At 38.1% G+C, this 22,471-nt stretch overlaps 2 protein-coding genes across 2 annotated transcripts; both read left to right on the plus strand.

The window, feature by feature from the left end:
* The first annotated feature begins 4,783 nt into the window (after nt 1-4,783).
* LOC103409250 (uncharacterized) lies at nt 4,784-21,525 on the plus strand. Its single transcript, XM_070816443.1, has 19 exons — nt 4,784-5,431; nt 5,587-6,679; nt 6,841-7,128; nt 7,220-8,836; nt 9,152-9,268; nt 11,077-11,579; nt 11,740-12,892; nt 13,054-13,341; nt 13,433-18,698; nt 18,809-18,988; nt 19,108-19,218; nt 19,299-19,457; nt 19,882-20,038; nt 20,132-20,236; nt 20,368-20,476; nt 20,567-20,733; nt 20,884-20,993; nt 21,103-21,172; nt 21,283-21,525. The coding sequence occupies exons 1-9, from the start codon at nt 4,929-4,931 to the stop codon at nt 17,996-17,998; spliced, it is 10,128 nt and encodes a 3,375-aa protein (XP_070672544.1). The 5' UTR covers nt 4,784-4,928; the 3' UTR covers nt 17,999-18,698; nt 18,809-18,988; nt 19,108-19,218; nt 19,299-19,457; nt 19,882-20,038; nt 20,132-20,236; nt 20,368-20,476; nt 20,567-20,733; nt 20,884-20,993; nt 21,103-21,172; nt 21,283-21,525.
* Nucleotides 18,553-21,530, plus strand: LOC139187659 (protein TOPLESS-like). The gene is made up of 9 exons (XM_070816444.1): nt 18,553-18,698; nt 18,809-18,988; nt 19,108-19,206; nt 19,299-19,457; nt 20,368-20,476; nt 20,567-20,756; nt 20,884-20,993; nt 21,103-21,172; nt 21,397-21,530. The coding sequence occupies exons 1-9, from the start codon at nt 18,553-18,555 to the stop codon at nt 21,528-21,530; spliced, it is 1,197 nt and encodes a 398-aa protein (XP_070672545.1).
* The last annotated feature ends 941 nt before the right edge of the window (nt 21,531-22,471 follow it).

Below are 22,471 nucleotides of genomic sequence, written 5' to 3' on the forward strand. Positions count from 1 at the left end.
GTCGAATGAGGGATGACAGTTATAATGACCTTTCTTGAAGCAACTGTTATGACCTTTCTTTTCAGGTGAATTGGTTGCTGCCAATGTACACATAGAGTGTCTTCTTTTCACCTAGTCTGGATACACGGCCAATTGCTTGCCTGCTCACCCAGGGGTTCAGTTGAACATCTAAAAGTATGAGTCGGGATGCCCCCACCGAAAATATACCGGCTCCGCACGCTTTAATGGAGCCAAAGAACACTTTGGCAATATCAGATTGTTGAATCTATCCTTGGACCATTTGCGTCGCTCATTGGATACATTTAACAATTGCCCTACTGCCAAGGGGCTCTTTGGTTCCGTTATAGCGTGCTGAGAAGTTATATCTTTCACGGGCACATCTTGATTTATGCTTTTGGGTGTTCAACTTGAACCCTTGGGCGAGCAGGCAAACGAAGAAACTCTTTGTGTATGGATTGATGGCAGCCAATTCCCCTGAAGAGAAAAGACAGAAATGATGATTATTTCACGAAATGATCGGTGCTGAAATAACTCAGCAGATTATATCTGTGATGCACAGACGCATCAACCTGGGTATATCTGATCCATCTTTCTGCACTATTTTCTTTCATTTTTAGAATAGAAAATTGACTTTTGTGTGTGGACGTCTGCTTATACCCGATGCTTATTTTAATTACGGTGAAAATGACTGTAGACTGTAAAAAATTAGTAAGTTTAAACGACAAAATAGATTGCGTGATTGTCTGTTTAGAATGTTGCCCTTGACTGCATTCCAGGTAAATGAAGTTAAAGTCTAATCTGTTGATGCTCAGTTCAGGCCAACAAACTGGATGACAGTGCCTAACACTCTACAAGGTGAATTAAAAAACTTTCGGTGGCAAAAAAAAGACCTTGGTTTGCAGTTTTGTTTGCTGAAAATGTGCCCTCCTTCAACAATAATTAAGCTTCTGCTATACATGAAGAGATGGCGCAAATAGTTTCGCTTGAGCGTTGAGAATCTCATTTAGAGAAATCCCTAGGAAATACCATTTCATGTTGCCCATCAAATTAAAATGATCACAATGGACAAATTCAAAGAAAGATTAAAATGATTCACGATAAACAAATTCAAGAACACTACTATTGATTATCATTAATTATTAAGGACTAGAATAAAGAGCTATGTCAATGTCACGAATTATTTTGGCTAAAAAACCCTTAATTTATTTTATTGTTAAATTTGAGGTTATTTGTGTCTATTTAAGTGGAATTTTAGATATATTTGAAAGATTTTATAAAAAGTAACATTTTTGAAATTAATGGTTAATTTTTGGCTATATTTGATAAATACTCCTCCATCCCCCAACTTGACATTCCTGCATTTCATCAACAAAATCTATGTACCTCCTAGACCACCATGGCCATGGTGTCGTGGTTCTCTAGCCTCCGATGTTCCTCACATCACTTCTTCTTCACCTCCTCCGCCCTTCGAACCTCCATGTCGACCAAGCTAGCGAGAACCCAAAATACAACGAACTCTAATAGCTCGAAAACCTCCATGTCCACCATGCTGACAAAGCTGACCACTAGATGCGAAATAGAGGAGGGCGATTTCTGATAAAATCGGTGAAGCGCCATGATGGCCTTCTTCCTAACAGCCTTCTCGGAGAGACGTTGTTTAAGGGTTTTGATCTCAAGGAAGACGATGCGCTCCTCCTCCGCCTTGGATCGAGCTTCGCAGATGGACTTGACGAGGTTGAGAAACTCCTTAGATTGGCCAACGCCGCCCTGCGAGCCCATCGCAAGCTCCCGGCCGATGGTCTTGAGTTGCTCCATTGATACCATATTAAACTAAACATGGTAAATACCCAAAATATATATGACAATATTTGAGAATTTCTTATATTTCATTAATCTCCAAAATGGAGTATATATAGGAGTTACAATTGGTATTACATATGTACTTCACCAATGTGGAACAATAACCTACTATTTACAATTTAACTAATATATAACTCGCAACAGATTGAGGGTTTGAATATTAGGGTTTTGGATGGAGAATTGGGGGCATGAATTTGGGGGAATTAATTAGTGAATTTCCATTGCATGAAGAAATAGAGGGAGAGGTTTTGGGGGAGAAGGGGGTGCTCGGGTGGAGAAGACAAAGGAGGTGGAAGGGTGCTCGGGTGGAGGGGATGGAGGGGTGTCGGGTGGGGGAAGAAGAAGGGGTTCTGGGTTTTTATTTTTATTTTTAAATACTTTTATTTAATTAATTATTTTTAATAAAAATTTTGAATTTTGAATTTTGAATTTCCACGTGGCGCCTTGTTATTGTCCACATGAGCGACACATCATCAGTTAACGAGACTTGATGTATCGTTTGGTATGCAGACGAGACAGGACGGAACGGAACGGAATGGGACACGACAGGACAGGACGGGACGGGACATGACAGGACGGGACGAAACGGAGAGGGAGCAAAGATACCCTCAGATGGAAACAAGGAGGAAGAAGAAGGAGACGAAAATGTTATAATTTTGTGTTCCACGGATGTGGAACGAGTCATTCTAGGGGGTGAGGCGGAACAAAAATTCACCTAAAACTCGTCCCGTGGAACAGCGTGTTTCATCCGTTTTAGGCGCATCAAACGTAGGACAGAACACCTCGTCCCACTCCATTTCGTTTCGTGCCACGTACCAAAAGGTACCTAACAGCCAGACTAACAGATGCCCCGTTGATATTTGGCTGGCTACAGTATGTGATGGTGCTCCATTCCTTCCTTTACCTTTTTATTATTGTCAACGTAGTGGCTACATGATATGAAACAGTAATTTTGTTGCTGGTATGTTGAACTGCAATTTTAGTTGCAATCCTTTGTGAATTGTGTAGAGATTTTTGTTAGTTCCACCACATGGATATGAGACCACTGAAATGTGGTTATTCTTGAATCTGCAGCCATGATGCGACGTTTTCTCAGCGGCGGAGCTCGATGAATGCGCAACCGAAGTGGAGTGAGTCGAATGTGCCTTCCGCAGCGACGATCGTTGCTCCTGGTAAAGATTGAAAATTTGATTGACTTTTTTGGAGAATTTTTTGGGTTATACTGAAAATTCGAGATTTTTTGCAGAGGTGGGGGAATATGCGCAATTGGCTAAAGAGCTCGAGAATGCTTCCCCTCTTGAGATTATGGACAAGGCGCTTGAGAAATTCGGCAATGATATCGCCATTGCTTTCAGGTAGTCCTCCCTCTCCAGTTTTGTTTTTCCTTTACCGCTTAATTTTGATTATTATTAGTTAATTGTTATTTGTTAGTATGTTTTACTTAATCAAATAATGTTTTAGTTAAGTGGCTGTAGGAGAGTGTGACAATTGCATAACGAATATGATAATATTTCTCTTTGGGAAGAGTGTTCAATGAGTTATATGGTGATGAGGGAATTATGCATCGAGGGTGGAAATTGTTTGAGAGTCATAATATATTGTCAATTTAAACTCCTCCTAAGAATTATTGTTTGTAAATTAAATGAATGCCTCTGGGATGTTGTCATTATATAGATGATTAAGTATCTCATCGAATGTGGATGTACCTGTACGTCATGATATGAATTTAAGAATTTATCACTTCAACTCTTGAAATTACTGTGACAATATTAATATATAATGTAAAATGAGGTGGGATTATAGATAAAAGATAGAACTTTAGCTGATGGTAAACAACATCTGGAAATTTGATGTGAGCCAGCTGACAGATATATACATTTCTAAAATTCTTAAAATCTTTTTGAGTGATGTTTGGTCAAAGTTTTAGGTATGAAGAGTGAGTAGCAATATTCTAACGCAATCACAGTACAATGAATAAAATAATAAGCACAGTATTACAAACACAACCGAAAACTGCTTAGTATGCCCATCTCTTATACAGTTTTGTTACCAATTCATGCATGAAAACGATGAATCCATTTCATCATGCTTTTTTTAGTTAAGGTACTATGTTTTTGTAATTTTTTAGACTGAGGAGGAGGAACGGAGGCTAAAGTATCTCCAATTTGTTCAAGAGGCTTCAACTCATGTTGTAGCTTGCTTTCACAAACCTCTACAGTTAGTTTCCATACAATATGTTGTATGTTTGGGGATATCTCTACATCTTAATTTCTGCTCTATCTAATTGCTGTACGTTTGTAATTTTACTTGCTACTTGATTATAAAAATGAAAACAAAATCTATCTATGATTTACAAATTTGTATTTGATTTTAAACGTTTTTCCAGTGTAAGGCATATGTTGCACAAGCATGTAAATGGTACAAATTGTTTTTGGTTTTGGACAGTAAGCTTTTGAGTTTTACAATCCTTGCACGGGGATTGAAACTAAAGTGAACAAATTTAGTGTTTTAGGGATAAAGTTTGGTTTTCTTTAATACATAATATAACAAAGGCCTAGAATTTTTTTTTGAAGGAATATGCAAATGTTTTTTTCACATCTTGGCCTGCAGTTTATATAAAGGAACATTAATGTGTGTTATATGCATTGGTGCATTTGGAGTTGTGATTTTGCTCCTAACCTGTTGCGATTAGTACATTCAATTTCCACAACAAAGCGCAAACACGTTTTCTAGTGAAATCTGTTTATGTGGACTCCTGATAAGCATCCCGTTACATTACCCCTTGTGATGTATGCCCCCAATGTACTGTTGGGACCCACTTGTCCCTGCTTTCTTCGCGCGCGCGTTGCATCCGCTCGCCCATGCGGAGCAAATCTTTGGTCCAACCAATTTGTGATACTCTAGAATTTTTATGCTTTTGCTTTGAGTAGTGGCCCTGATGGTCCCCTATATGCTTTTGCCTTTCATTTGTTTCTTCTTTTTGCTAAAGACGTGCACCTAGTAAATAGCAACGAGTGATCTGGTCGTCATTGATCCATTACGTTACTCTTTAGATACTCGATCGATTAATGGCTGCTACTGCTGCTGCTGCTGCTGCATCTTCTTCTTCCTCTGGCTCTAGTTGGAAATACGACGTGTTCATCAATTTTAGAGGGGAAGACACTCGCAGGTGCTTCGTCAGCCACCTCTACAAAGCCCTGAATCAGAAAGCAATCAACACCTTCATCGATGCCGAAGAGCTCCGAAAAGGCAGCGACCTTTCGCAGCTACTGACGGCGATCCAAGATTCGCGTGTTTCAATCGTAGTTTTTTCTCAAAACTATGCTTCTTCCACATGGTGCTTAAAGGAGCTCGTCCAAATACTGGATTGTATGGATGGAAAGAACCAGCTGGTTATGCCCCTTTTTTACCAAGTGGATCCTTCTGATGTCCGCAAAGCAAAGAGGAGCTTTGAGGAAGCTTTTGCCGAGCTTGAAGGCCATTCTAACACCGACATGGAAGAGGTGCGGAGGTGGAGGTCCGCTCTTAGTCGAGCCACCAATTTATCCGGCTGGGATTCGAAAAATTACGAGTAATATTTAGTTATTGTAGTTTCGTAATTTGGGATTTTTTTTAACGTTTATTATTAATTCTTTGTCATGTTTTCCTAGCAAATGTATGACTATATATACGGTTTGCACTTGCTCTTGATCATACTCTTACAATAATGTTTTTCTTATTCCACAGGGATGATGCCAAGCTCATTGAGGAAATTGTAAAAGATATTTTTCAGAAATTGATCCGCACCTCGTCAAGTAAAGACGATGACTTGGTTGAAATGGATTCCCGCATGCTTGAAATGGACTTGCTATTACATCCTGCTCCTGAAATGGACGACATTCGTGTTGTTGGAATATGGGGTATGGGTGGTATAGGCAAAACCACCATAGCTAGAGCTGTTTATGAGGAAATTGCTTGTCAATTTGAAGCTTGTTGCTTTCTTGACAATGTCAAGGAAGAGTTCTCCGCTTGTGGTGCCGTACATATGCAGGAAAAATTTCTCTCTAGAATCTTGAATGAAAAGGTGCAGAGTTTAGGCACATTGGATCGAGGTTACAGAATGATTTTGAAAAGGCTACAGATGAAAAAGGTTTTGATTGTTCTTGATGATGTTGACGACTTCTTTCAAATTGAAACCTTACTTGGAAAGCAACATTCATTTGGTGGTGGGAGTAGAATCATTATCACCACTAGAGATAAGCTAGTACTAAGTCGAGCTGATGCGATCTACAGCCCCAAGGTTCTAAGTGGTGGTGGAGCTTTGGAGCTCTTTAGCCAGTATGCCTTCAGAACAAAGCAACCCAAAAGAGACTGTGACCATCTCTCAAGCCGTGCTGTACGATATGCTCAAGGTCTCCCTTTAGCACTTAAAGTCTTGGGGGCTTTTCTTTATAACAAATCTGTACAGGAGTGGGGAGAGGTGCTAAAGAAATTAAAGAAAATCCCGCAAAGGGGAATTCATGATGTGCTAAGAACAAGCTTCGATGGACTAGATGATTCTGAGAAGGACATATTTCTGGATATTGCATGTTTCTTTAAAGGAGCCAGAAAAGACTACGCAACAAAGATTCTTGACAGTTGTGGCTTTTATCCCCATACTGGGATAAGAGTTCTAATTGATCGAGCTCTTATAACTGTCTCATCGGAAACACTCGAGATGCATGATTTACTAGAGGAAATGGGTCGGGAAATTGTTCGCCAAGAATCTATTAAAGAGCCTGGGAAACGCAGTAGGGTGTGGAATTATGAAGATGTTCATCATGTGTTAACTCAAAATACGGTGCGATATATTCATGACTTGTCTTTTTCATATGTAAATCTTTAGAGTAAACAACTGTAACTTTGACCAAAATATAATTCTTAGAAACATGCATTAACTTTATAATGTTAATAAGATTCATGATATCTACAATCACATAATTTGAACTATTTGTTATCCAGGCTACGGAAGCTGTTGAAAGCATAATCCTTGACCTTTCATTCTCAAAGCTAAAAGTGGTATACTTAAGGTCCGAAGCTTTTGTTAAAATGACGAAATTAAGATTGCTCAAAATCCATGGCGATGGTGTAAATTCATGTGAGAATTTAAAGTTTCTTTCGCATGAGTTAAGAAGTCTCATTTGGAAGTGTTTCCCCCTGAAGTCTTTACCGTCCAATTATATTGCAAAGAATCTTGTTGAGCTTGACATGCAATATAGTCTCATTGAACATCTTTGGGAAGGAGCCAAGGTAAAATCTTCACCTACATATGTTTCTTTTAAATGGTTTAATTCTTAGATGCCTTACCATATAACTTGTTTTCCTGGATGTTTTATACCAGCCTCTGGAAAATTTGAAAATTATCAACTTAACAAGATCTCCTCACCTGAAGAAAACTCCTGACTTCACGGAGGCGAAAAATCTTGAGAAAGTAATTTTTCGAAGTTGTACAAGTTTACTTGAGGTTCACCCATCCATTTCGTCTCTTGACAACCTGGTTCTTTTGGATTTCGAAAATTGCGGAAATCTTAAGATTTTTCCAAGTAGGATTGGTATGAAATCTCTTAGAACCCTTAAACTTTCATGGTGCGGCAGCCTCGATAAGTTTCCCGAAATTTCAGATGTTATGCAGTATCTATCAGAGCTTTATTTAAATAATACTGGAATTAAAGAACTGCCCTCATCAATTAGTAATCTTACTGGGCTTGTTGTCTTGAATATAAAAGGTTGCAGAAAACTTGAGAGTCTTCCAAGCAGCATTTCTCACCAGAAATCTCTTCAATGCCTTGATGTTTTTGGATGCTCAAATCTTGAGAAGTTTCCAAAAATTCCAGAGGTTAAGAATAAGCTATCTGAGCTTTATCTGGGTCGCACCGCAATTAAGGAACTGCCAGCATCAGTTTTAAATCTCACCAATCTTGTTACTCTGAGGCTGAATGATTGCAGAGAACTTGAGAGTCTTCCAAGCAGCATTTCTCACATGAAATCTCTTCAATACCTTGATGTTTCTGACTGCTCAAATCTTGAGAAGTTCCCAGAAATTTCAGAGATTATGAATAAGCTATCTAAACTTTATCTGGGTGGCACTGCAATTAAGGAACTGCCTGCGTCAATTTTAAATCTCACCAATCTTGTTACTTTGAAGTTGAATGATTGTAGAGAACTTGAGAGTCTTCCAAGCAGCATTTGTCAAATGAAATCTCTTCAATACCTTGATGTTTCTAGATGCTCAAATCTTGAGAAGTTTCTAGAAATTTCAAAGGTTATGAATAAGTTATCTAAGCTTTATTTAGGTGGCACTGCAATTAAGGAACTGCCTATGTCAGTTTTAAATCTCATCAGTCTTGTTACTTTGAAGCTAAATGATTGCAGAGAACTTGAGAGTCTTCCAAGAAGCATTTGTCACATGAAATCTCTTCAATACCTTGATGTTTCTGGATGCTCAAACCTTGAGAAGTTTCTAGAAATTTCAGAGGTTATGAATAAGCTATCAGAGCTTTATTTGGGTGGCACTGCAATTAAGGAACTGCCTGCGTCAGTTTTAAATCTCACCAATCTTGTTACTCTGAGGCTGAATGATTGCAGAGAACTTGAGAGTCTTCCAAGCAGCATTTGTCAAATGAAATCTCTTCAATACCTTGATATTTCTGGATGCTCAAATCTTGAGAAGTTTCCAGAAATTTCACAGGTTATGAATATGCTATCTGAGCTTTATTTGGGTGGCACTGCAATTAAGGAACTGCCCGCGTCAGTTTTAAATCTCACTAGTCTTGTTACTTTGATGCTGAATGATTGCAGAGAACTTGAGAGTCTTCCAAGCAGCATATGTCACATGAAATCTCTTCGATACCTTGATGTTTCTGGATGCTCAAATCTTGAGAAGTTTCCGGAAAATTCAGAGGTCATGAATAAGATATCTACAGAGAACTTGAGAGTTTTCCAAGCAGCATTTCTCACATGAAATCTCTTGAAGATCTTGATGATTCTGGATGCTCAAATGTTGAGAAGTTTCATTCATATTTTCTAGCGGTTGCCACAATTATTACATTGGTAATTGCTGGCACCAACCTGTTTTTTCCAATTTGCAATAATTATGTCAATTTGCAAAATTAGCTGGCCACAATAATTATATCAATTTCTACCATCTTTTGTTTTTGTTCTACTAAAGTAAGGTGCTGACCATGTAGCATGGATATGTTATACTAAGAAATTAAACTGATTTATTTTAAATTAAATCGAAACAATTGGAAGGCTCATGGCATTATGTGTGTAGCTTGGAAGGCTAATGATGCACAATTGCTCTGGTGAAGAAGAAATTGCTCGATGGAAAGCTACAACAGAGCAAGATGCTGCTATGGGCACCGGTGTAAAACAAGAATTTGTGGCACAGGTAATTTTGCAAGCTTGGCATGAATCTGCTGATTAAAACAAAAACAAAATTTGGGTTTCTTAGAAAACTCATATGCATTCAATTTTCAAAATGAAGAATTGGGCTTGAAGTCAGATTTCGTTGTATGAACTTTTGATTTGGTAGATTTTCTTAACGGATTTGATCAGAGTTGTGAACTTGGTAAATTTATGTTGTTGATAGAATGCCTACGACTTTTCATGGTTATTATTCCTTTAATAACTCTTTTGGTGATCATGTGAAGATATATGGTTATTTGATCGAAATTAATAGGTGAATATCTTTGTCTTGCAACTTTTCCTTTCAGCTGAATTGAACAATTCCCGTCACATGCTCAAATATTATGTCTTCTACTTTTCTGTTTTTCATTTTTTGTGTTTTTCCCCATACAGTAAGCTGATCACCCGAAACTATGAGTATAATACTAATGACACAATACAATCTACAAATGAATGCTTTCTATAGCATCCTTCTCTTCTATTCGAAACTTATTTAAATTCACTTAATTTTTTCTCACATTTAATATCATATCAGCTCGGTTTACACAAGAAAGTAGAAGATACATTATCTGTGGCATGCTATGTACATGTCGTATTTTGCATAGAACAATAAATCCGTTCGTTTCATTGTCTTCCATATGACAATGCTACTTATCTCAATATAAGAAAAGAGAAGTATAATATTTCCATTTTATGCAAAGAATTTGTTGTACGCTTCCAAGAATATAAAACACCAATATAGGTTCATTAGGGCTACTCAGTATTAAGATAGGGAATTGTTACCGACTCTTTAAAAATCTTATTTTGCATTCCGAACTTTTTATAATTAGAAAAAATAATAGACTTATGAGGAGTATAGAATGAGATTCTTGAAGTGCTAATAACAGTTTTAGTAAGATATCATAATCGATGTAACTGTAGGCATGTTGCTGCCTAATGACAACGACAAAAGTATTGAACTTCTTACAATATGATCAGTATGGTAATTGACAAGAAATAACCATGTTAACTCTCAAGTATATACGCCCGTGAAATTTATTGCGTTAGTCTCCTCTTCAGAACACAACTAAGCCCGTCTAGGTCCAATTGTGTTGAGGCCCAAAGGATTGAAGAAGTCGGTTCCCAAATGGCCTGGTTTGCACCGCCTCACGGTGTGTCACATGGGCGCTGGTCCCACCGAAGATAATTGAAGAGCTCTAACATCATGAGATTTATTTAGACTCTTGAAAAGCATCCAGTGACATTACCCCTTGTGATGTGTGCCCCAATTGTACTGTAAGGACTTGGGACCCACTTGTCGTTGTTTTCTTTTGCGCGTTGCATCCACTCGCCCATGCGGAGCAAATCTTTGGTCCACCAATTTCTGATACTTTATAATTTTTATACTTTTCTTTGTTAGATTATTTTCTCTTAATTCATTAAGTTTGAGAATTTGAATTATTAAAATTTGATAAAACGGTTAAATTTACTATAATTTTGAAAATAAATTTTTTTTTATAACAGTTGAATTAAATTTCAATTTCTTAAATTAACTTGATAGTCCCTGATGTCCTTGCTTTTGCTTTTCATTAGTTTCTTCATATTTCTAAAAGGTGATAAAGACATGCACCTAGAAAATGGAAACTGCAACTAAAAAATAGAAACGCGTGATCGGGTCTGTCATTGACTCATTGACTTCAAAAGCTAGAAACGCGTGTTGTGGTCGTCATTGACTCATTACTTCCTTTGTAGTTCAATGTGAAGATCAGTGTGAAGATCAATTGAGTGTTTCAGTTCTTACATTACTCTTAGATACTCGATCGATTAATGGCTGCTGCTGCATCCTCTTCTTCCTCTGGCTCTCCTTGGAAATACGACGTGTTCCTCAATTTCAGAGGGGACGACACTCGCAGGTGCTTCGTCAGCCACCTCTACAAGGCCCTGAATCAGAAAACAATCAACACCTTCATTGATGCCGAAGGGCTCCGAAAGGGCAACGACCTTTCGCAGCTACTGACGGCGATCCAAGATTCGCGCGTTTCAATCGTGGTTTTTTCTCAAAACTATGCTTCTTCCACATGGTGCTTGAAGGAGCTCGTCCAAATACTGGATTGTATGGATCGAAAGGACCAGATAGTGGTGCCCGTTTTTTACGATGTGGATCCTTCTCATGTCCGCAAAGCAAAGAGCAGCTTTGCGGAAGCTTTTGCCAAGCATGAAGGCCATTCCAACGCCGACATGGAAGAGGTGCGGAGCTGGAGGTCCGCTCTTACTCGAGCCACCAATTTATCCGGCTGGGATTCGAAAAATTACGAGTAATTTTTAGCTATAGTAGTTTCATAATTTGGGATTTTTTTTCTTTTAACGTTTAGTTTTAATTCTTTGTTATGTTTTCCTAGCAAATGTATGACCATGTATAGGGTTTGCACTTGCTCTTGATCTTACTCTTACAATAATGTTTTTCTTATTCCACAGGGATGATGCCAAGCTCATTGAGGAAATTGTAAAAGATATTTTTCAGAAATTGATCAGCACCTCATCAAGTAAAGACGATGAATTGGTTGAAATGGATTCCCACATGCATGAAATGGACTTGCGATTACATCCTGCTCCTGAAATGGACAACGTTCGTGTTGTTGGAATATGGGGTATGGGTGGTATTGGCAAAACAACCATAGCTAGAGCTGTTTATGAGAAAATTGCTTGTCAATTTGAAGCTTGTTGCTTTCTTGACAATGTCAAGGAAGAGTTCGCTTGTGGTGCCGTACATATGCAGGAAAAGTTTCTCTCTAGAATCTTGAATGAAAAGGTGCAGAGTTTAGGCACATTGGATCGAGGTTACAGAATGATTTTGAAAAGGCTACAGATGAAAAAGGTTTTGATTGTTCTTGATGATGTTGACGACTTATTTCAAATTGAAACCTTACTTGGAAAGCAACATTCATTTGGTGGTGGGAGTAGAATAATTATCACCACTAGAGATAAGCTAGTACTAAGTCGAGCTGATGCGATCTACAGCCCCAAGGTTCTAAGTGGTGATGGAGCTTTGGAACTCTTTAGCCAGTATGCCTTCAGAACAAAGCAACCCAAAAGAGACTATGACCATCTCTCAAGACGTGCTGTACGATATGCTCAAGGTCTCCCCTTAGCACTTAAAGTGTTGGGGGCTTTTCTTTATAAAAAATCTGTTCAGGAGTGGGAAGAGGTGCTAGAGAAATTAAAGAAAATCCCGCAAAGGGGAATTCATGATGTGTTAAGAACAAGCTTCGATGGACTAGATGATTCTGAGAAGGACATATTTCTGGATATTGCATGTTTCTTTAAAGGAGCGGAAAAAGACAACGCAACAAAGGTTCTGGACAGTTGTGGCTTTTATCCCCATACTGGGCTAAGAGTTCTAATTGATCGAGCTCTTATAACTGTCTCATGGGAAAAATTGGCGATGAATGATTTACTAGAGGAAATGGGTCAAGCTCTTATAACTGTCTCATGGGAAAAATTGGAGATGCATGATTTACTAGAGGAAATGGGTCGGGAAATCGTCCGCCAAGAATCTATTAAAGAGCCTGGGAAACGCAGTAGGTTGTGGAATTATGAAGATGTTCATCATGTGCTAACTCAAAATACGGTGCGATATGTTCATGACCTTCTTTTTCATATGTAAATCTTTAGAGTAAACAGCTTTAACTTTGATCAAAATACAATTCATAGAAACATGCATTAACTTTATAATGTTAAATAAGATTCAGGATATCTACAGTCACATAATTTGAACTATTTGTTATCCAGGCTACGGAAGCTGTTGAAAGCATAATCCTTGACCTTTCATTCTCAAAACCAGAAGTGGTATACTTCAGTTCCGAAGCTTTTGTTAAAATGACGAAATTAAGATTGCTCAAAGTCCATGGCAACAATGGATATTCATGTGAGAATTTAAAGTTTCTTCCGCATGAGTTAAGAAGTCTCGTATGGAAGCATTTCCCCCTAAAGTCTTTACCGTCCAATTTTATTGTGAAGAATCTTGTTGAGCTTGACATGCAAAATAGTCTCATTGAACATCTTTGGGAAGGAGCCAAGGTAAAAACTTCACTTGCATATGTTTCTTTTAAATGGTTTAATTCTTAGATGCCTTACCATATAACTTGTTTTCCTGGATGTGTTATACCAGCCTCTGGAAAATTTGAAAATTATCAACTTAACAAGTTCTCCTCACCTGAAGAAAACTCCTGACTTCACGGAGACGAAAAATCTTGAGAAGGCGGTTTTTCGAAGTTGTACAAGTTTATTTGAGGTTCACCCATCCATTTCATCTCTCAAAAACCTGGTTCTTTTGGATTTGGAATATTGCATAAATCTTAAGATTTTTCCAAGCAAGATTGGTATGAAATCTCTTAGAACCCTTAACCTTTCATCGTGCCAAAACCTCGATAAGTTTCCCGAAGTTTCAGATGTTATGCAGGATCTATCAAAGCTTTATTTAAATTATACTCAAATTAAAGAACTGCCCTCGTCAATCAGTAATCTTACGGGGCTTGTTGCCTTGAATATAAAAGGTTGCAGAGAACTTGAGAGTCTTCCAAGCATCATTTCTCACATGAAATCTCTTGAATACCTTGATGTTTCTGGATGCTCAAAGATTGAGAAGTTTCCAGAAATTTCAGAGGTTATGAAGGAGCTATCTAAGCTTTGTTTGGGTGGCACTGCAATTAAGAAGCTGCCTGCTTCTATTTTAAATCTCACCAGTCTTGATACTTTGAAACTGAATGATTGCAGAGAACTTGAGAGTCTTCCAAGCATCATTTCTCACATGAAATCTCTTAAATACCTTGATGTTTCTGGATGCTCAAAGATTGAGAAGTTTCAAGAAATTTTGGAGGTTAGGAACGAGCTATCTAAGCTTTGTTTGCGTGGCACTGCAATTAAGGAGCTGCCTGCTTCTATTTTAAATCTCACCAGTCTTGATACTTTGAAACTGAATGATTGCAGAGAATTTGAGAGTCTTCCAAGCATCATTTCTCACATGAAATCTCTTAAATACCTTGATGTTTCTGGATGCTCAAAGATTGAGAAGTTTCCAGAAATTTTGGAGGTTATGAAGGAGCTATCTGAGCTTTGTTTGGATGGCACTGCAATTAAGGAGCTGCCTGCTTCTATTTTAAATCTCACCAGTCTTGGTAGGTTGAGGCTGAATAATTGCAGAGAACTTGAGAGTCTTCCAAGCATCATTTCTCACATGAAATCTCTTAAATACCTTGATGTTTCTGGATGCTCAAAGATTGAGAAGTTTCCAGAAATTTTGGAGGTTAGGAACGAGCTATCTATTCTTTGTTTGGGTGGCACTGCAATTAAGGAGCTGCCTGCTTCTATTTTAAATCTCACCAGTCTTGTTACTTTGAATTTGAATGATTGCAGAGAACTTGAGAGTCTTCCAAGCAGCATTTCTCACATGAAATCTCTTGAATACCTTGATGTTTCTGGATGCTCAAAGCTTGAGAAGTTTCCAGAAATTTCAGAGGTTATGAAGGAGCTATCTGAGCTTTTTTTGGATGACACTGCAATTAAGGAGCTGCCTGCTTCTATTTTAAATCTCACCAGTCTTGATACTTTGAATCTGCATGATTGCAGAGAACTTCAGAGTCTTCCAAGCAGCATTTCTCACATGAAATCTCTTAAATACCTTGATGTTTCTGGATGCTCAAACCTTGAAAAGTTTCCAGAAATTTTGGAGGTTATGAAGAAGCTATCTCAGCTTTGTTTGGATGGCACTGCAATTAAGGAGCTGCCTGCTTCTATTTTAAATCTCAACAGTCTTGTTAGGTTGAGGCTGAATAATTGCAGAGAACTTGAGAGTCTTCCAAGCAGCATTTCTCACATGAAATCTCTTGAATACCTTGATGTTTCTGGATGCTCAAAGCTTGAAAAGTTTCCAGAAATTTTGGAGGTTATGAAGAAGCTATCTGAGCTTTGTTTGGATGGCACTGCAATTAAGGAGCTGCCTGCTTCTATTTTAAATCTCATCAGTCTTGTTAGGTTGAGGCTGAATAATTGCAGAGAACTTGAGAGTCTTCCAAGCAGCATTTCTCACATGAAATCTCTTAAATACCTTGATGTTTCTGGATGCTCAAAGCTTGAGAAGTTTCCAGAAATTTCAGAGGTTATGAAGAAGCTATCTGAGCTTTGTTTGGGTGGCACTGCAATTAAGGAGCTGCCTGCTTCTATTTTAAATCTCATCAGTCTTGTTAGGTTGAGGCTGAATAATTGCAGAGAACTTGAGAGTCTTCCAAGCAGCATTTCTCACATGAAATCTCTTGAATACCTTGATGTTTCTGGATGCTCAAAGCTTGAAAAGTTTCCAGAAATTTTGGAGGTTAGGAAGAAGCTATCTGAGCTTTGTTTGGGTGGCACTGCAATTAAGGAGCTGCCTGCTTCTATTTTAAATCTCATCAGTCTTGTTTGGTTGAGGCTGAATAATTGCAGAGAACTTGAGAGTCTTCCAAGCAGCATTTCTCACATGAAATCTCTTAAATACCTTGATGTTTCTGGATGCTCAAAGATTGAGAAGTTTCCAGAAAGTTTGGAGGTTAGGAAGGAGCTATCTGATCTTTGTTTGGGTGGCACTGCAATTAAGGCGCTGCCTGCTTCTATTTTAAATCTCACCAGTCTTGTTACTTTGAAGTTGAATGATTGCAGAGAACTTGAGAGTCTTCCAAGCATCATTTCTCACATGAAATCTCTTGGATACCTTGATGTTTCTGGATGCTCAAAGATTGAGAAGTTTCCAGAAATTTTGGAGGTTATGAAGGAGCTATCTATTCTTTGTTTGGGTGGCACTGCAATTAAGGAGCTGCCTGCTTCTATTTTAAATCTCACCAGTCTTGATACTTTGAAACTGAATGATTGCAGAGAACTTGAGAGTCTTCCAAGCATCATTTCTCACATGAAATCTCTTAAATACCTTGATGTTTCTGGATGCTCAAAGCTTGAGAAGTTTCCAGAAATTTTGGAGGTTATGAAGAAGCTATCTGAGCTTTGTTTGGGTGGCACTGCAATTAAGAAGCTGCCTGCTTCTATTTTAAATCTCACCAGTCTTGGTAGGTTGAGGCTGAATAATTGCAGAGAACTTGAGAGTCTTCCAAGCAGCATTTCTCACATGAAATCTCTTAAATACCTTGATGTTTCTGGATGCTCAAAGCTTGAAAAGTTTCCAGAAATTTTGGAGGTTAGGAAGAAGCTATCTGAGCTTTGTTTGGGTGGCACTGCAATTAAGGAGCTGCCTGCTTCTATTTTAAATCTCATCAGTCTTGTTAGGTTGAGGCTGAATAATTGCAGAGAACTTGAGAGTCTTCCAAGCAGCATTTCTCACATGAAATCTCTTAAATACCTTGATGTTTCTGGATGCTCAAAGATTGAGAAGTTTCCAGAAATTTTGGAGGTTAGGAAGGAGCTATCTGATCTTTGTTTGGGTGGCACTGCAATTAAGGAGCTGCCTGCTTCTATTTTAAATCTCACCAGTCTTGTTACTTTGAATTTGAATGATTGCAGAGAACTTGAGAGTCTTCCAAGCAGCATTTCTCACATGAAATCTCTTGAGTACCTTGATGTTTCTGGATGCTCAAAGATTGAGAAGTTTCCAGAAATTTTGGAGGTTAGGAACGTGCTATCTAAGCTTTGTTTGGGTGGCACTGCAATTAAGGAGCTGCCTGCTTCTATTTTAAATCTCACCAGTCTTGTTACTTTGAATTTGAATGATTGCAGAGAACTTGAGAGTCTTCCAAGCTGCATTTCTCACATGAAATCTCTTGAATACCTTGATGTTTCTGGATGCTCAAAGCTTGAGAAGTTTCCAGAAAATTTGGAGGTTATGAATGAGCTATCTGAGCTTTGTTTGGGTGGCACTGCAATTAAGGAGCTGCCTGCTTCTATTTTAAATCTCACCAGTCTTGTTACTTTGAAGTTGAATGATTGCGGAGAACTTGAGAGTCTTCCAAGCATCATTTCTCACATGAAATCTCTTAAATACCTTGATGTTTCTGGATGCTCAAAGCTTGAGAAGTTTCCAGAAATTTTGGAGGTTAGGAAGGAGCTATCTAAGCTTTGTTTGGGTGGCACTGCAATTAAGAAGCTGCCTGCTTCTATTTTAAATCTCACCAGTCTTGATACTTTGAAACTGAATGATTGCAGAGAACTTGAGAGTCTTCCAAGCAGCATTTCTCACATGAAATCTCTTAAATACCTTGATGTTTCTGGATGCTCAAAGCTTGAGAAGTTTCCAGAAATTTTGGAGGTTATGAAGAAGCTATCTGAGCTTTGTTTGGGTGGCACTGCAATTAAGAAGCTGCCTGCTTCTATTTTAAATCTCACCAGTCTTGGTAGGTTGAGGCTGAATAATTGCAGAGAACTTGAGAGTCTTCCAAGCATCATTTCTCAGATGAAATCTCTTGAATACCTTGATGTTTCTGGATGCTCAAATCTTGAGAAGTTTCCAGAAATTTCAGAGGTTATGAAGGAGCTATCTATTCTTTGTTTGGGTGGCACTGCAATTAAGGAGCTGCCTGCTTCTATTTTAAATCTCACCAGTCTTGTTACTTTGAATTTGAATGATTGCAGAGAACTTGAGAGTCTTCCAAGCAGCATTTCTCACATGAAATCTCTTGAGTACCTTGATGTTTCTGGATGCTCAAAGATTGAGAAGTTTCCCGAAAATTTGGAGGTTATGAAGAAGTTTCTCACATGAAATGTACTAAAAAATGGTCTCTTGCATTATAGGGAGAATGAACAACTATCCAAGTATGGAGATGCAAAGTTTGCCCGGGCAATCATGTTAGTAGAACTTAAGAAACTGATTGAAGTGAATTCGTTATTCAGTGATATATTGCAGTTCCCAAACCGTAAGCGTTCGAGGATACCGACTCTCATTAACCAAGGGTAATTACTCTGAAACCACGACTTCGGTTATACAAGATTAGCTGTGCACTACATTGTGACTTATGGATGTTGTTGCATATACTGGTATTGTTCTAATGATTCCACGTAGCGAATGAGTGCTTTTGTTTTCTGTTGCACTCAGAATGAGAATTTCATCAAGTTGATAGCACTAGCTATCGTTTACATACATTGTACATTGTCTATATGGCTATCAAAAAGGGGGTTATGGCTTGAATTCTGTGGAAACAAAATGAAGTCCTTAATATTGTTGCAATGCCCAAATCATGTGCCTTTGTAAGAACCCAAGACCATGTACAAGTATAGAAACACTTTATGTGAATCACTCGTGTGGACAACCAAACCATGCACAGGCACCATCACGTGCAAACAACACCGCTGCTTGGAATCAAAGAGGGTGCGGTCATGATGACGTCTCTGAGTAAGGAGCTCGTGTTCCTGATCTTGCAGTTTCTGGATGAGGAAAAATTCAAAGAGACTATTCTCCACAGGTAGGGCTGATTTATGTATCTTTAATTAATGCGTTTTTGTTGGCACAATTGCTAATTATGTACTGATATACTGCGTCATTAATTGCCTTTGTGATGTAAATACTAAATAGGCTAGAGCAGGAATCTGGGGTTTTCTTCAATACGAAATATTTTGAGGATGAGGTGCATAATGGCAATTGGGATGAAGTTGAGAACTACCTCTCTGGGTTCACTAAAATGGAAGATAACAGTTATTCCATGAAAATCTTTTTCAAGATAAGGAAGCAGAAGTATCTCGAGGCATTGGACAAGTAAGCTTACAGTATTTCAATTTCAGTTCATTGATAACTTTCATGGGTTGGATTGCCTGGCCGGTCTTGAGGAATTATATGGTTGAATTACATATAATGTGCCTGTTTGGACTTTATAGGCATGATTGGTCCCAAGCCTTGGATATTCTAGTAAAGGATTTAAAGTTTTTTGCCACATTCGATGAACTTTCGGGGGAAATCGCTCAGCTTTCGACATTGTAAAACTTTAGGTATGAGAATTCCATTATATGAATAGTCTCTGTAGAAAACAGTTGTAGCAAATGCACTAAAAAATTCTCTTGCATTATAGGGAGAATGAACAACCATCCAAGTATGGAGATTCAAAGTCTGCCAGGGCAATCATGTCGGTTGAACTTAAGAAACTGATTGAAGCAAATCCCTTATTCAGTGATAAATTTCAGTTCCCAAACTTAAAGCGTTCGAGGCTACGTACTCTCATTAACCAAGGGTAATTACTCTGAAACCACGACTTCAGTTATATAAGATTAGCTGTGCACTTCATTGTGACGTGCGGATGTTGTTGCAAATACTGGTCTTGCTCTAATGATTCCACGTACGGAATGAGTGCTTTTGTCTTCTGTTGCATTCAGAATGAGCATTTCATCAACTAGCTAATGAGTTTATCGTTTAAGTACATTGTCGATTTGGATATCAAAAAGTTGGTTATGGCTTGAATTCTGTGGAAACAAAAGGAAGTCATTATTATTGTTGCAATGCCTAAATCATGTGCCTTAATCTTAATTTAGTATATGGTTCATTACTGCTTGATTCCAGCGTCTGGTGTCAAGATTCTTTTATTTGTTAGTGACCGGTGTCAGAAGTTTCCACACACCAGTAACAATTATTTGTGCAAATTATGACCTTTCTGGCAGCATAAGCTTTTGTAAGAATCCAAGTCCAGATCTAGTTATAGAAACACTTTATGTGGACAACTGAACCGTGCACGGACAGCATCACCTGCAAACAACCCGCTGCTTGGATCCTTACCAAAAGCTGGAGGGTATCCCCCACTAGGTGGGTGCACATGAAGTAAGTAATCTAGCTTAACTGTTGATACACTACTTAAGCAGACACTTTGTTGTTATTAACTTTTTGTTGATGTGATTGGCTTTGCATTGTCAGCATTTTCAACCTACACCAGCCCCGGTTCCAATACCCCTTTCAACTGTTACTCATCCAGCATTTCTGAAGGAGGAGGTATTGCTCTTGCTGGTCCATCGATAACAGGTATTGCTTTTGTTAATACTCAAGCACTTAGTTTTCATATATCATGATCCCGGTAAGATGGTTCTTGATTGTGGTGTTTCATGATCCCAATAAGATGGTTTTTAATTGTGGTGTTTCATTACCTTGTATAGATGCCTTGAAACATCCAAGGACTCCCCAACTAATCCTTCTGTGGAGTACCCGTCTTGGGATTCTTATCATGTTTCTAAAAGAACAAGGCTGATGGGGCTGTCTACTGAAGTATGTACATATTTGATCTTTGAACGATGATCTCTATATTCGTCCACATTTACCTTTTATTTGTACTTGACAGTTTGTTCTTTAGTGCAGGTTAATCTCCCTGTTAACATGTTGCCAGTAACATTTTCAGGACACGGTCATGGTCAAGCTTTGAATGCACCTGATGACTTGCCTAAGAATGTCACTCAGGACTTTGAATCAGGGTTCATCTCCGATGAGCATGGATTTTCATCCTTCACAGCGGACTTTTCTTCTTGGTTTGTATTTTTTATGTTTTCAAGTAGCTCCTTATATTTATTTGTGTACCTTCGGGCTCTACAGCTATGTTTGCTAATTGGGTTTTTTTTTTCCCTTGGATGCTTGGTTATCATAATTGACTGTTGATTGTTCTCAATGTGATGCTTCAGTTGGTACCAATGTGGGGGACGTAGGCCTGTGGGAAGTTGGATCTAGGGAGCGACTAGTTTTAAGGAACTTCAAAGTATGGGATCTTAGTTCATGCTCAATGCTCCTGCAGGTCTTTCCCTTTCTATACTTGTTCATGTGACATAAAAATTGTGTGCACTGTATTCGTTGTGGATGTATGAGTTGGTTGACTGAAAAGTAAATTTGTCTTTGTGAAACAGGCTGCTCTAGTTAAGGATGCTGGTGTGTCTGTTAACCGTGTGATTTGGAGCTCTGATGGTGCTTTATTTGGTAAGCTTGAGCAAACTCAAGTAACTGTGGCAAATGTGATATGGCTTTATCAATTTTTAAGGATTGAATTAGATCCTAATCGTTGTATATCATTTACAATCCAATCGTAGGTTGTTGGGAACAATTGAGAATCATCTTTCTTACGATGGGTCTGATGGACGATAATTACTCTGATCGATTGCTTCCTGATTGTTTGTGATCACTGCCTGCTGTAATCCCTGCAGAAATCATATCTGTTAAAATACCTTCCGTATATGCATTTTCTGTATACAAAGTCGACTTGTACATTGAGGCTTTATTAGCCTATATAATGAATGAAGATCACAACCTCAATTCACTGAGGAATTCAACCACATAGCTGTTATGCCATTAACTCCATGATGTAAAATCAATGGTCACAGGCACAAGTGCCGATGATGGGGGTTTTGTGGCTGTGGCAGTGGGTCTTCTCTAGGGTTTTTCTTCGCACACCCTAAGAGAGAGAAAAATCATGTTGAAAGAAAATTTTCCATTCAGATTTTTCATTTTTTATTAAGATAATTAAAATCTAATTTAAATATGGGTTATTGGCCCAAAAAAATTAATTCGGTTGACCAAAGTTTTTTTTTTTATTATTATTATTGGCGAGTCGTCTATTGCTGTTTTAAGAATAGCATTAAAATCAAATATGTTCTGTGACTGAATGAAATGCAAATTACTCTATGGTAAAGCTGGAGTGGAAAACACTGTTCATTAACAGTGTTTTCACGAAAATGCCCTTCATTTTTTCCGTTATTCCCTGCTTTTTTCTAACGTTGAACTTTATGTTCAGAAAATTGCCCTTAGTTACCTCTTGGCTGAGTGCTCACACGTGTTACGGGGGACGGGTGGAATCTTTATCATCGTAGAAATCGCTAATCTCTTCGATTTCTTTATTTACTTGCTAACTGTGTTGACTTGACAACTGCTTTCGTTTCATTTTTAGAATGAAAATTTGAATTTTGTGCGTGTGTGCAGTGAAAGTCATTAAATCATTGTTCAAAAAAATCGACAGCGCTAAACGACTGGTCATTATCACAATTAATTTGTTGGTGTTTTAAAATTGAGAAATAACATCTAGATCTGTTTAGACATCTGCTTTGCTTGCCCAATGCTCGCTTAGCATGCCTTGGTTGTGACCATCACTTATACAAAAAATTAATAATTTTTATTTTACATTTTATTTTTTATTTTTTCAATAAAATGTAAGAGACTTGTTGAATACTCGAATGAACACTCATTATATATTTGTTCCAATGTTCTCAATATATTTTAATACCT

Source organism: Malus domestica, chromosome 17 (assembly GCF_042453785.1).
Source record: "Malus domestica chromosome 17, GDT2T_hap1".
Lineage (NCBI taxonomy): Eukaryota > Viridiplantae > Streptophyta > Magnoliopsida > Rosales > Rosaceae > Malus > Malus domestica.